This window comes from Osmerus eperlanus, chromosome 6 (genome assembly GCF_963692335.1).
Source record: "Osmerus eperlanus chromosome 6, fOsmEpe2.1, whole genome shotgun sequence".
NCBI classification, from domain to species: domain Eukaryota; kingdom Metazoa; phylum Chordata; class Actinopteri; order Osmeriformes; family Osmeridae; genus Osmerus; species Osmerus eperlanus.
The window spans coordinates 19,342,281-19,356,372 of record NC_085023.1 but is presented as its reverse complement, the minus strand read 5'-3'; the positions used below and the strand labels follow the sequence as shown (position 1 = coordinate 19,356,372).

The 14,092-nt window shown below is 45.1% G+C and overlaps 3 protein-coding genes across 4 annotated transcripts in view; all 3 read left to right on the top strand.

The window, feature by feature from the left end:
* Positions 1 to 9,763, top strand: part of cep170aa (centrosomal protein 170Aa) — a 34,317-nt gene extending 24,554 nt beyond the window's left edge. Inside the window, exons 11-21 of one of the 2 annotated variants that reach the window (XM_062464230.1) lie at positions 410 to 533; positions 898 to 2,478; positions 2,771 to 2,821; positions 3,049 to 3,054; positions 4,128 to 4,389; positions 5,482 to 5,707; positions 6,184 to 6,348; positions 6,542 to 6,630; positions 6,757 to 6,850; positions 6,958 to 7,009; positions 7,325 to 9,763. In XM_062464230.1, coding sequence (XP_062320214.1) covers positions 410 to 533; positions 898 to 2,478; positions 2,771 to 2,821; positions 3,049 to 3,054; positions 4,128 to 4,389; positions 5,482 to 5,707; positions 6,184 to 6,348; positions 6,542 to 6,630; positions 6,757 to 6,850; positions 6,958 to 7,009; positions 7,325 to 7,560 — 2,886 coding nt within the window. In that variant the 3' untranslated portion in view covers positions 7,561 to 9,763. The remainder of the gene's footprint in view (positions 1 to 409; positions 534 to 897; positions 2,479 to 2,770; positions 2,822 to 3,048; positions 3,055 to 4,127; positions 4,390 to 5,481; positions 5,708 to 6,183; positions 6,349 to 6,541; positions 6,631 to 6,756; positions 6,851 to 6,957; positions 7,010 to 7,324) is intronic. The other variant, XM_062464229.1, reaches the window with a different exon arrangement.
* A 439-nt stretch (positions 9,764 to 10,202) lies between these two features.
* On the top strand, positions 10,203 to 12,179 carry LOC134022593 (zinc finger protein 37-like). Its single transcript, XM_062464227.1, has 2 exons — positions 10,203 to 10,488; positions 10,606 to 12,179. Exons 1-2 carry the CDS (start codon positions 10,296 to 10,298, stop codon positions 11,487 to 11,489), a joined length of 1,077 nt encoding a protein of 358 aa, XP_062320211.1. The 5' UTR covers positions 10,203 to 10,295; the 3' UTR covers positions 11,490 to 12,179.
* A 416-nt stretch (positions 12,180 to 12,595) lies between these two features.
* Positions 12,596 to 13,967, top strand: LOC134022594 (zinc finger protein 570-like). Its single transcript, XM_062464228.1, has 2 exons — positions 12,596 to 12,887; positions 13,022 to 13,967. Exons 1-2 carry the CDS (start codon positions 12,701 to 12,703, stop codon positions 13,882 to 13,884), a joined length of 1,050 nt encoding a protein of 349 aa, XP_062320212.1. The 5' UTR covers positions 12,596 to 12,700; the 3' UTR covers positions 13,885 to 13,967.
* The last annotated feature ends 125 nt before the right edge of the window (positions 13,968 to 14,092 follow it).

The following is a 14,092-nucleotide window of genomic DNA, read 5'->3' as shown; positions in this document are numbered from 1 at the left end:
AGGAAGCAGCATAGCTGAGCTTCCTAGTGCCGTTACTGGTCACACACCCTACTGAACAAATAGACAGCTCGATGTATTTCAACTGTTTGACTTGTGTTCCTACTCAAGTACAAACATTTTCATTAGTTGTCAGTGAGCATGTGGATGTACAACATCTGTACATTTTAAGCACACCTGCAGTTGTGTAAAAAAAGATAAATGTCATGGAAACGTATTAAGCTCTCATTTTATACATTTGAATTTGATTTAAGTATACTATTTTCCCTCTTGGGAATGCATGTGGTTCTGATTCACACACATAGTCTGTTCTCTATTTTGACTGTATCAAGTGACCGAATTGATACGGAAAATTGTATAAGCTTGAAATAATGCTAACTAGGTTGTGATCTGTCCCCCCCCCCCCTTGCAGGGCGTGGCCAGTGAGTCAGGTGACCGCTGGGTCTCTCAGTGGGCCAGTCTAGTGGCCAATCACACAAGGACGGACCCAGAGGGCTCTGGGGCGGAGCCTCCTGCCTTCCTCCATCAGGAGAGAGGTACGATGCTGCCTCCTCAGATCACACACTCACATCTGATTCACTGGACAAGTATGTTAACCTCCAGGAATTTGGTCCCGGCCATTGGTGCCTCTCAAGCAATGCAGACAACAGTACAGACAGTGTACATATCATTTACAGATATACAGATACATAATATACAGATTATGTAGAAGTCAAGCAGAATACATAAGGTGCAAGTGTGTGTGATAGTCCAAACAATAATGTGCATTGTATTTTGCATGGGAGTGAAACAAACATAAGTCATTACAAAGATGATCGCCAGTAAGGGACTGTATGTATATTAATGTAAGATTGATTTGAACAATCGTGGAATGTACCTTATACCAAATCTGCCTTTCAGAAGCTGATGCCTTCGAGTCTGGCGTGTCCATCAGAAGCGCCGGCTCGATCACCTCCAGTCTCACCGAGCGCAAACGCAGAACCCTCCCCCAGCTCCCCCTGGAGGACCCCCGCACCAGAGCGCCCTCCGCCCCCGCCCTGGGCCCGGGCCTGCGCTCCGAGATTGGGGAGAAGCAGGACACTGAGCCCCAGGAGAAGGAGGGCCAGCTGGAGCACAGAGGAGACGGCTGGAGCCTCACCCCCGTAGAGGCCGGAGGAGGGGAGATGACCGCTAGGCAAAGCCTGGCCTCGGCCTGGCCACCGGCCTCCTCCAAGCCTCCGCTGAGGCCGTCTGGCAGCTCAGAGAAGAGGGAGGAGGGCCGCAGGAAGAGGTCAGAGGACAGGGGTCAGAGGTCAGACGATAAGTCAGGCAAGCCCCTGGTCCGCCAGGGCAGCTTCACCATCGACAAGCCCAGCGGCGTCGTCCCCGTGGAGCACCTCCCCCGCATCAGGCAGGCGGGCGGGGCCGGGGGCCCGGGCCTGGGGCGCGAGAGGAGCGACTCGGTGGGCAGCATGGACACGGCGACCCTGCTGAAGGACACGGAGGCCGTCATGGCCTTCCTGGAGGCCAAGCTGAGGGACGAGAAGAAGAGCGCCTCCGGCCTGCGTCCCGGCTCCATCTCCCCGGAGTCGGACGTGGACACGGCCAGCACGGCCAGCCAGGTGGCCGGAGAGGCGGACAGGAAGGCCGCCGCCCAGAAGAGACGCTCCCTCAGCAGCCTGCACAGGGAGAAGAGCAGCATGAGCGCCACGGCCAAGACCAGCACCCCCAGCGCCAGCGCTCGCGAACGCCTGGAGAGGAAGACCAAGACCAGGACGGACACCGGTCGTCCCGACGCCCGGAGGTCCGTCCAGCCGGGGTCGTCCACACGCGGGCGCCAGCCCTCCCTGGACCTCACGGACGACGACCAGACATCCTTCCCCATCTCAGACATCCTCTCCTCAGACCAGGAGACGAGCTACTCTGGGCCGGGGCGCTCGTACGGCCGGGGCTCGCTCACCTCCACGGACGATCTGCTGCATTCCAAGATGGAGTCCGGCGGGCGAGTCGGCAAGACCTCCAGCAGCTACACCAAGCCCAGTAAAACCCTCCATGCTGCCACAGCCTCGTCCATTGGAAAACAGGCCTCCCTGCCTCAGCCGAGGCCCACCAGGGCCTCCCTGCTCCGCCGGGCCCGACTGGGGGACACCTCGGACACAGACCTGGCCGACGCGGACCGGGTGTCCGTGGCGTCGGAGGTGTCCACCACCAGCTCCACCTCCAAGCCGCCGTCCGGTCGCAAGGGCCCGTCTCGTCTGGACATGCTGGCCCAGCCCAGGAGGACCCGGCTGGGCTCCATTTCCGCCCGCAGTGACTCTGAATGCACCGTGGCTCGGAGCTCCGCCTCCGGCCGGCTGTCTGCTGAGACCGCCCTGCGTCTGGGACTCAGGCCCACCACGCCCACTGACAACAAGATGGCGCCTCGCATGAGAGCCAACAGCGTGTCCAAGCTGACCGATACCAAGACCAAGGTCACGACCTCTGTCTACGGCTTGCCCTCAGGTGAGGACATAACACACATTAGTCATGATATGACCTCTAAAACATACCTTTATATATGGGTTCACAAAGCTTTTTGGATCCTTTAATTATGCTGTGTAAAAAAAGTACAATTTCCAACCCTGACTATACTTACTATGCCAGGAATCTCTTGTCCTTGTCTTGATGTCCTCGATTATCCCTGTCGGTGTTGTAATCGATGTAATGATCTGTGTTTGGTTTCTCGGTGTGTTTCCCATGAGTTGTGTTGTGATAAGTGTGTGGTGATGAATGTCAAATCGTTCCCACTGTCCAGAAAGCTCTCAGCCTGAGGGTGGCACTACAGAGGAGCAGGAGGAGCTGATGGGTACTGTACCACAGAGAGCTCTGTGTGTGTGTGTGTGTGCGCAAAATGCTATTCATTTTCCCACGTTGCTTTGTTTGATCTAACGTTTGCTGGGTCAGTAGAAGTTAAATCTCACCGAATTTCTTCCAGAGAAATCACCAGGCAGACTGAATCAAGCACACATGAAGTAACTGAATGACAAATGAATAGTATTTTGAGCCTGCTCTGATGAGCGTTGCAGTGTGTAGTATCATGTGTGTTCCCCCATCCCAGCACTGCAGTGATGACTGGAATGCTCTACTCTGCTATCTGCTTCCCAAACACAAGCCTAACTCGTCCTCTTAAAACCAGAGTCAGTTGATCAAGCCTGGAATGATCTGGCAGTTATCTCAAGGCCACAGGGCCAGAGAGAGAGGGAGCTGGTCAAATTGAGTGTAACTGAACTAACAGGAGAGTACTCCACCTAGTGGAAAGCTGTGGACATTCACATAGCATAGCAGTTTTGTGAACCATGTGTTGGACTAAATCCCATGTTTGGCTGCCAGATAAATAGATTTTCACTTCATAACCTGCTGTTAGATTTAGTTAATCCAGTATGTGCACTTACCAGAAAGAGCATGATGTCATCACTGTGTAAGGACAATAGCTTCTGCTTCATTTGAAGAACTGCAAAGCCGTCCTCCATGGGTAGGGTGCATTTGGTTAGGTGCGCTTGTTGTGAAACCCCAGGTTTTGGAGCTCAAGCGATGGACACCCTCCTGTGTGAGCCCCAGTTCTGCTTGGGGAAGGGGCGTTGTGTGGTGTGCTCTGATTGGGTGTGCAGTGATGGGAATCTTATTAACAGCTTGGCTTTCATAACTGTCGTGTTCAGTTGCTATTTTAGCAAAGCTTACATTTTCCTTTCTCCAGATGATTTTAGCTTCTCAGATTTCCATAGTAACCTTTCCTTCAACATGGCCTCCATGCGATTGAAGTTTCACATCCTTGAAATACTTCACACATACTTTCACTACTGAAATACTGTAACAAAACGATGGTCCTGCTCAGACACAGCCCCTCACCACTGCACTAGAATAGTTCTGTGGGTCTTTAGAAAGGTTTTAAACACTCAAACATATTCTCCACTTTTTGAGTTCTACCATCTAGCTATGTACTCTTTTCACAACTGCATTGTGGCATGGGTCAAAGGGGCTGTTTTTGGACAGGGTCAATATCATACACTTTCGTACCAAACAGAATGGTAACACATACATAACACTGAATACCCCTCTGACTTAACTTGGATTTTAAAAATCTCTTCCTTCCTTCCCTCCCCGTCTTCTACCAGCGTCCAACAGGTGGCGCCGGTTGCCTCCTGAGTACGGCTCCACCTCCGAGGAGGAGTTTGGCTCAAACAGGAACTTGTCCAAACATGGCCGCCCCCACCTGAGGCCCTCCCATATCCTCCGAAGCCCCCGTTTTCCCGGCGCCACCCCCAGCCCAGTGTCAGGCTCCGCCCCCGGCCCCGGGGGCGTGGTCCTCAAACACAGGATGCGGGAGCAGGATGAGTATATCCGAGACTGGACGGCCCACAGTGAAGAGATCGCCAGGTACTTATCTACTCTGAGACACACACATATACTCATACAGGTACTTATCTACTCTGAGACACACACATATACTCATACAGGTACTTATCTACTCTGAGACACACACATATACTCATACAGGTACTTATCTACTCTGAGACACACACATATATACTCATACAGGTACTTATCTACTCTGAGACACACACATATACTCATACAGGTACTTATCTACTCTGAGACACACACATATACTCATACAGGTACTTATCTACTCTGGGACACACACATATACTCATACAGGTACTTATCTACTCTGAGACACACACATATACTCATACAGGTACTTATCTACTCTGAGACACACACATATACTCATACAGGTACTTATCTACTCTGAGACACACACATATACTCATACAGGTACTTATCTACTCTGAGACACACACATATATACTCATACAGGTACTTATCTACTCTGAGACACACACATATACTCATACAGGTACTTATCTACTCTGAGACACACACATATACTCATACAGGTACTTATCTACTCTGAGACACACACATATACTCATACAGGTACTTATCTACTCTGAGACACACACATACTCATACAGGTACTTATCTACTCTGAGACACACACATATATACTCATACAGGTACTTATCTACTCTGAGACACACACATATATACATACAGGTACTTATCTACTCTGAGACACACACATATACTCATAATCTTAGACATTTAAATACAGGCAACGATAATCCCTCATTCACACAATGAATCACACCCACCTTGATACCTATATCAGGGTTTCCCGCAGAAAATTGGTTAGTTAAGGTGGTAGGGTGACTGGCATTGGTCACTGTTTGGAATGGGAGAAAACAGGACAAGCTATCGCTATTTTCGTAGTTAAGGCGGCAGGCGTGTGTTGCTTAGGCGGCCGCCTTAACTGAAAAGTGCTGCGGGAAACCCTGTATATTCATGGTGTATTGATGTCTAGAAGCCTATATTCATCTATTTACAGTTACAGAGTTTGTTCATTGTCTTGTACTGTTTTGTCAGTGCCTCGGTTTTTCCATAGCTCTGTCTGATGGGTCATAGGTTATTTCCCTGTGTGCGCAGGATCAGCCAAGACCTGGCCAAGGACCTTGCCATCCTGGCACGAGAGATCCACGACGTGGCTGGCGAAATCGACTCGGTCAGCTCCTCCGGCACGGCGCCCAGCACCACCGCCAGCACCGCCGCCACCACGCCCGGCTCCGCCATTGACACCCGCGAAGAGGTAGGCAGGCGTGCACATCTGGACGTGCAGGAGAGCATGCGAAAGGTGCCGGAAGTCTTCTTTCTTTCTTCTCCCCCTCCCCCTCCCTCCCTCCCCCCGTCGTGCCTCGTTGCTTGGGCTTGTGCCTCTGTCCTACTTTGGCTTTCGCTGTGAGAGGTATAATCCATAACATATTGTCGTTATCTACCTTCTAGGTGTCAGGGACTACGACACGCTGAAACATAATGAATATGGAAAAGCACAGTAGAGGATATTCCTGTAGACATTTCAAGTAGGCAGTAAATACCGGTTTAGGCATTTGGTCTACAAGACAATGGACAGTGGAGCTACAGTGCTGTGCTGCTTTGCTCTCCTCCATCTCCTCCCCTTTCTCACATCCAACTAACGAATACTAACTTTTATATGTTTTCACTTTTAACTGACGTTATCACATCAATCCTTAGAAAATATTCTTTGATTCTATCACAGCCAAGCCCTCCTAAAACTCTCTCTCTCCTGCACCCTCCGTCACCCTGGTTCAGCTGGTGGAGCGTGTGTTTGACGAGAGCCTGACCTTCCGGAAGATCCCGCCTGTCATCCAGGCGAAGCCCCCCGAGATCAACGGGCGCCCCGTGGAGCTGCGGCCCCGCGCCCCCGACACCCTGGACCCCCGTGTCCTCCGCCGGCGCACCTGGAACCGGGAGGAGGTGAGAGCAGGAGGGAGAGTCAGAAGAAAGTACAAAAAGAAAGGGAAAAGGAGAAATATGAAAGAGGAGGAGAGAGGGAGAAGGATGACGGACAGAATTATTTACGAAAATCGTTTTTTGTTATGTATTCTAGGTTTTTGTTTTGTTGTTGTTATGTTTCTGTAGTATTTCTTAAAATGTTGTCTTTTCTCAGGCGGTGTTGGATAGTCTGTTGATCACCTCTGTGTCACAGCTGTCATCCAAGATCAGACAGTCTGTCGACAAAACCGCAGGAAAAATAAGGTACCGGTCCATCTCCCATATGGAGTCAATAACATTCACGGGAAATGACTTTGGTTTATGTGTTGTATGATATATAAAGTCGATAGGAGTTGAGTCATTGAAGCTTTCCTTCCCTTGCTTCTCCAGGATTTTGTTTAAAGATAAGGACCGAAACTGGGATGAGATCGAGAGCAAACTCAGATCGGAGAGCGACATACCGCTTCTGAAAACCTCCAACAAGGTAAGAGTGAAGAAAGCTTCAGCTCTTTATATTTCTTTCATTTCTCCGTGACAATAATCCGAAGATGAAGCTGTGGAGTGACTCCTGTCCCAATGGTTCTTCCTCAGGAGATCTCCTCCATCCTGCTGGAGCTGAAGAGGGTGGAGAAACAGCTTCAAGGTGAGACACGTGGAGGATCATGACTAGGAAAAGGGGGAGGCAGGTGGCTGAGCGGTTAGGGAATCGGGCTAGTAATCCGATGGTTGCCGGTTCGATTCTCGGCTGTACAGAGTGATGTTGTGTCCTTGGGCAAGGCACTTCAACCTAATTGTCTCGGGAGAATGTCCCTGTACTTACTGTAAGTCGCTCTGGATAAGAGCGTTTGCTAAATGACTAAATGTAAATGTAGGAAGAGACAGGGCAAGCCTGTATTGCACGTCATGCAGGTGGTCTGGCAATGGTCAAACAACAGTTGACTTGTGTTTCCTTCTGCAGTGATAAACGTCATGGTGGATCCTGATGGTACTCTGGATGCCCTGACAAGTCTTGGCCTGACCAGTCCCACCACGCCGACCAAGCCCAACACCAACCCTGGACCCCAGGCACCCATAGAGGGCTCCGCCAAGGGCCACACACCTTCCGTCCCACCAGTGGAGACAGGCCGAGACCTTGGCGGAGACTTCAGTCGCGTCCATCCCAACGGAGAAGAGAATGCCATCACCCAGAAGTGAGAATGGACCAGTGAGACCACCTTTCACCGACGTGTAACGTTGTGGAAACGTTCAGATGGAGAGTAGGCTGGATTATGTCTAACAGACTGTGGCACAGGGAATCATTTATAGAGACACCGTCAAGAACTGAGCCCTGGATCCCTGAGAATTCGTCGAGGGATATCTGCCTCAAAAAAAAGAGTAAACTGACTCTGACTCTGTTGTATTGAATGGGGGTATGAACCCCAGTGTATGTATCTCTATGTATGTATCTCATTTGCCTCACTAGCCTAGATCGGACAGTATGTGTGAGGACTCTAAACAGGACAAGCCTTAAAGCGAGTCTCAGTTTTCTCCTGTTACCATGGAACAAGGACAGCACCTCACATTACCGAGTCAACATGGACATGGACACTTTGGGATGGCAGTCCCCCTAACAGCAGGGTGTCCTCCATAGTCAGGATTTGAATTTGCATGACCCAGGCGTGGAGCGAATCTGTACATTATACAGATGTGTAATTGATTGATTCTCTGGGTAAACATTTGGTCACACTGAGACCGTACATCTTGTAGTTGGTTCATCACCCGTCTGCAGATTAAACTACAGTGCACACTGCAAACAAACTACAAATCCCAGGCAAACTGACATCTCCAGTGCCTCCTCATGCTTCTAAAATATTTTAAAACTTTAATCAAGAGAACATGGACTACTTGTGTGTTTAAGAAAAACAAAGTTGCATTTAGTCTCAGTACCAAGAGATTGATAGTGAAACAGTTTGGGTTCTCCACACTAAATGTACTTCTAAACGTACTAAATCGTTTATTTACAAGTGCCAGATGTCAGTGGCATTCGGGAACAAAGTATGTCCTTACCCTTTAGTAGTTAATCAAACAATCTACCAAAGCTAATAGTAGCATATGTCTGTTTTTAAAAGTTTCCCCAAGTGAATTACTGCATACATTTTCAAATGTATTTTGAATGGAAACTTCTTTTTGATGTTTTCTACTAGTTCCTGTCAAGTGCAAATAATTATCTAAAGTCTTTGAAGTCAGCTTTTGCTAAATAGCTCACAGAAAATAAATAATTGCTTCAACAATATGCAATTTTGAAAACCTAATTTCGATATGGCTCTAATTCAGTACTTCCTGTGTCAGTAGTTGTTCCCTTAACAGCATGACACAAAACGTCATGTGATTTACAGATGGATTTTTTTTTTTTTTTTTGACAGTGTAATGATGGTATCTTTGTAAAATGAAACTAATCAAAATGTAAATTGAACTGGTTCTTTTTCACATTTAGGACACTGATCCAGATCTATGTACTGTAGTTCTTCTCTTCTCTCTGCTTTGTTATCTCTGCATTGTTGCATAATAGGGGGCATTGAAGACAACATAAACTTGAGTCTGTGTCCTTCTGAATATCATTGAGAGCCATTATCAGCCTTGGCTGTGGAATAATAATGTTTCTTCATTTCCATAATAAGGATAAGACTCACATGCACTCATATAGTTTTGGTAGTGTGTTTACCTCATGTAGACATACAGAAGGCTTCCAAAATGCATTTGCTACTTATTTATAGCTATTTCGTAGACACCTACCATTTTCAAAGCCACTCCGATTTACAGAAATGTGTCATAGAATGAAATAAAGTACAAGTGGTCTATTAGTATTTAGATTTGAGCAATAGTTAAATTAAGTCCATCACATGCTGTGTTTTTATTCTGTTCAATATAATGTACAGAATTTCTTATGTCACTAAGTGCCGGTTTTTAAATGTAATGGCATTTTTTTAAAGATAAGAAAATCATAAAGTGTTTAGTTAGATTATTATTATTTTGCACATTGGATTGTTTATTATTTTTCTCATTTTTCTGTTAAATAACAAAAACGATCAAATAAATCTCACTGTGTACAGTGTTGTGGTTTGGAGTTCAAAAATACAATTTCGGAACCATGTAATGTCAAGTCTGGCTTGACGGTGTAGATTACATCATCTGCTCTTCAAACTCCTGATTCCTATATTATCACAAAGTAAAGTGCTCGGTACACTATTCAAATGTTTACACATTATCCTATCAGCGTTTTACGATTTTTTTGTCTCATGTTTTGTATGAACCACCCTTTTATTTATTTTGTACTGTGTTGTGTCTTTATTGTGTCTATTGTGTTACTGTAAATTCATGCCTTTTACATCGTTAATGAATAAAATACAAACATTCTCAATTGTATTTAACCTTTTTTAAGTTTAACTGTTCATCTGTTAGATTAGAAGAGTACCCTTCCTCTCCATAGACTCCTATATGGAGGTTACCAACATTCTTTTCAACATTCTTAACATCTTTTCAAGTTTCTTAACAACATTCGAATGATAAATGAAATTCTCAAAAGATAAATGAAAGGCTCTAATGAGAAATAAAATGCTTAAAACGACTGCTCAAATTATGAATAAAATATTCCATAAATGACACATCGCGTGTCACGTTTGCAATTTCATTTCCCAAGATATGTAGTCGAAATGTATGACTTCATATAACTTTACATTTTAAGAATGTAATGGATCATTTTAGAATGTAATTTGTCATTTAAACCCCAGTCCAGCAGGGGACAGCAGCTCCATATATTGAAGTCCGTTCTTGCATATGCGCTTGCGTCTACACTGCATCTTTGATAAAATAAAAAAATAAAACAAAACAGGTTCTTGGTGCTTTGTTTGCACACAAGTGTCTAGGGAACCCACCCTGTAGTTTACTCAAAAATGGCTCAAATGCAATTGCTTAGAATGATTGTGAAAGAGCGGCTTGCAGCGGCAGCTGATGAGATATTCGGTGTGGTTGAAAAAACAATAGCAGAATACCAACACGAAGTTGCCTGTTCAAGAAGAGATTATGATAACCTACGGCGAATGCTGGAAAGCAGTCGCGACTCCATTAACTATTTTCATAGATCTGGTAGGTTACTTATTCTTTACGTTTGTTCTAGGGCTATTTGCATGTGGAATGCGGTTCATTGTCAACTATATTTGTCATGGAAGGAGGCTTTACACACGTTTTCTTGACCCTGTGCAGATCCCCAGCCGCGCACAGTTCCTGCTATCTCTGAGAAGGTACACCCTGAGCAGCATCGAGATGACAAGAGCCCCGTACCTCAAGACCTAAACAAGGAGCTCCAAGATCTCGTAGTGATTAAACAGGAAGAGGAAGAAGTGTCACTCTGGAGCTGCCAGAGAGAAGCTCAGCTTCAAAGACAGCAGGATGTCAATGCAGAAAGTGGCCATGATGAAGACCAAGCTCATTCTTCACATGTTAATGTGGGAGGTGAAGAACACAGATACAAACTATCTCAGCCCAGTAGCTGCACAGCTGAGCAGATGAAACCAAACTTTGGAGAGGCACCCCAGGAAAACGAATCGACCCGTGAGACGCTCTTTGTAATAAGTCCTGCCTTTTCTGCAGTTCAGAGTCAAAAAGTTGAAAGTGTTGATGAGAAGAAGCCATATATTTGTACTGTTTGTGGTAAATGTTTTAGCCACACAGCTAACATGAGAAACCACATGCGGGTTCATACTGGTGAGAAACCTTATAGCTGCAAAGAATGTGGCAAAAGATTTATCGAGGCGGGAAATCGGAATACTCATATGAGGATTCATACAGGGGAGAAACCATTTCCATGTATTGTATGCGGGAAGTGGTTTCGTCATAGGTCTGGCGTGAACATGCATATGAAGATTCACACTGGTGATAAAGTATATGCTTGTAAAGTATGTGGCAAAACTTTTACAGAGTCTGGAAATCTGACAACTCACATGAGGATCCACACACAGGAGAACCCGTATCCATGTACTATATGTGGGAGGACCTTTCGACATAAGTCTAGTATGAAAATACACATGAACACTCACATGAAAGATGTCGTTAGTGGCCACTTAGACACCAAAGTTGACACCAGATAAAGTGCATCTGTTGCATACATACATACATTGAGTAGAGCATTTGTCATAGTGATAGTGGGAACATGAATGACAACTGCCTATGAAAGAAGTATATTTCTGTTAAAATAGTTTTAAAATTATAATTGTATTTATTTTTGGTTGGTGCTGATTTCACATTTGAAGATTGACACAAAAGAATTCAAAAAACTCCTTGATGTTTCTTTGCCAGAAGGTCTATGAAAAGCTTCTTTTGAGTAGTAGAAGTCCACATGTTTTCCATCCTTTTTGTGGCAGTGAGAGAAACCATTTACAAATGTTGCTATGGGAAACTACATTTTGCCATTTATTTGACATTGGATGTAGGCCTCAATACCACCAGAATTCTCTACCCAATTATTTCCTTTTGCTCACATGCCCCTGGTATTAATGATCCAAGCAATTTGCTAAAAGCAAAGTTATTATTCATGTATATAAGCAGAATTTAATAAACCAGATGTATATGGTTCAACAGAATTCTATTTTCTCGTTTGTTTTGTTTTAAACAGTCTATTGCTTTAAGATATTTTTTGACTAGTCAGTTGTTCCCTTCTATAAAACACTGAGCATGCTTGCTGGTCCGTATATACTGTGCAGCATGTATACATCAGAGATGACTAAAGTACATACAAAACGTTTTTCCTTCACTCAAGTAGAAGTACAGATACTCATGTTTAAAAAGACTGGTAAAAGGTCAAGTGCTGACTACACTTTTTCACTAAAGTTAAAGTAAAGCTGTGTGGGCTCTGACATATAGCCTACATAAGTACAAGGTAGCCATGTATAGGCCTACTACCTGTTTTAATGTCACGCTGATAACTGGACCTCACGTCATATTAATAGCCTACATTAATACAAAAATACACTAGCCTATATATAGACACTCAGCGCATTCGCCAGTCTGATACAACAGCTGTGCAGCGAGCTTTATCCCCTAAAAACACACAGAATTTATTTTCACTCATCATTTCAGGATTTTATTCATCATTTTAGAATTTAATTTCTAATCACAATATTATTTGGAAAAACGTCCATCCCTACCTATAAACCCCGGTCCAACAGGGGGCAGCGGCAACAAATAATAAAGGCCGATCTCACGTTTGCGCGAGTGTCAACATACAATTGATAAAACAGCGATTGACTGCAGTGCAAGTGATGTGCTTAGGGTTCACACCTTGTCGTTTAACTACTCAAACATGGCCAAAATGCAATTGCTCAGAGTGATTGTGAAAGAGCGGCTTGCAGCGGCAGCTGATGAGATATTCGGTATGGTTGAAAAAACAATAGCAGAATACCAACACGAAGTTGCTTGTTCAAGAAGAGATTATGATAACCAACGGCGAACCCTGGAAAGTAGTCGCGAGATGTATTTACATAGATCGGGTAGGTTACCTGTTCTTTGCACGTTTGTTCCATTGCTATATCCTTGGTGCGATCTGGAATGCAGGTAATTTGTCTACATTTGTTATGATTCGAGGCTTAAACTCACCATCATTTGTTTTCTTGTCCCTGTGCAGACCCACAGTCGCTCACAGTTCCTACATCAGAGAAGGAACACCCTGAGCAACGGCACTGTGAGAAGAGCCCCGGACGTCAAGACCTAAAACAGGAGCTCCCAGATCTCTTAGCGATTAAAAAGGAGGAAGAAGTGTCACTCTGGAGCTGCCAGAGAGAAGCTCAGCTTCAAAGACAGCAGGATGTCAATGCAGAAAGTGGCCATGATGAAGACCAAGCTCATTCTTCACATGTTAATGTGGGAGGTGAAGAACACAACAAACTCTCTCAACCCAGTAGTTGCACAGCTGAGCTGATTAAACCAAACTTTAGAGAGGCACCCCAGGAAAACGAGTCGACCCCTGAGACACTCTTTGTAATAAGTCCTGCCTTTTCTGTAGTTCAGAGTCAAAAAGTTAAACGTGCTGATGAGAAGAAGCCATATATTTGTACTGTTTGTGGTAAATGTTTTAGCCACACAGCTTATAAGAGAAAACACATGCGGGTTCATACTGGTGAGAAACCTTATGGCTGCAAAGAATGTGGCAAAAGATTTATCGAGGCTGGAAATATGAATACTCATATGAGGATTCATACAGGGGAGAAACCATTTCCATGTATCGTATGCGGGAAGTGGTTTCGTTATAGGTCTGGCGTGAACAAGCACATGAAGATACATACTGGACAAAAAGGATATGCCTGTAAAGTTTGTGGTAGAGCTTTTACGGAGTCTGGAAATCTGACAACTCACATGAGGACCCACACACAGGAGAACCCGTATCCATGTTCTATATGTGGGAGGAACTTTCGACATAAGTCTAGTGTGAAAATACACATGAACACTCACATGAAAGATGTAGTTAGTGGCCACTTGGACACCACGTAAAGTGCATCTGTTGCATACATACATGAAGTATGTAGGAAGATCTTTGTCATAGTGTGTCAACTGCCTTTGACAAAATAATGTAATTTATTTTTTTCTTAAATTAGTTGTTGCTTGGTGCTGAAACTGGCATTTTTTTTTTTTTTACCAGAATGTCTATGGAGAGCTCATTTTGAATGGAAGTCCATATGTTCCATGTTTGTGGCAAAGA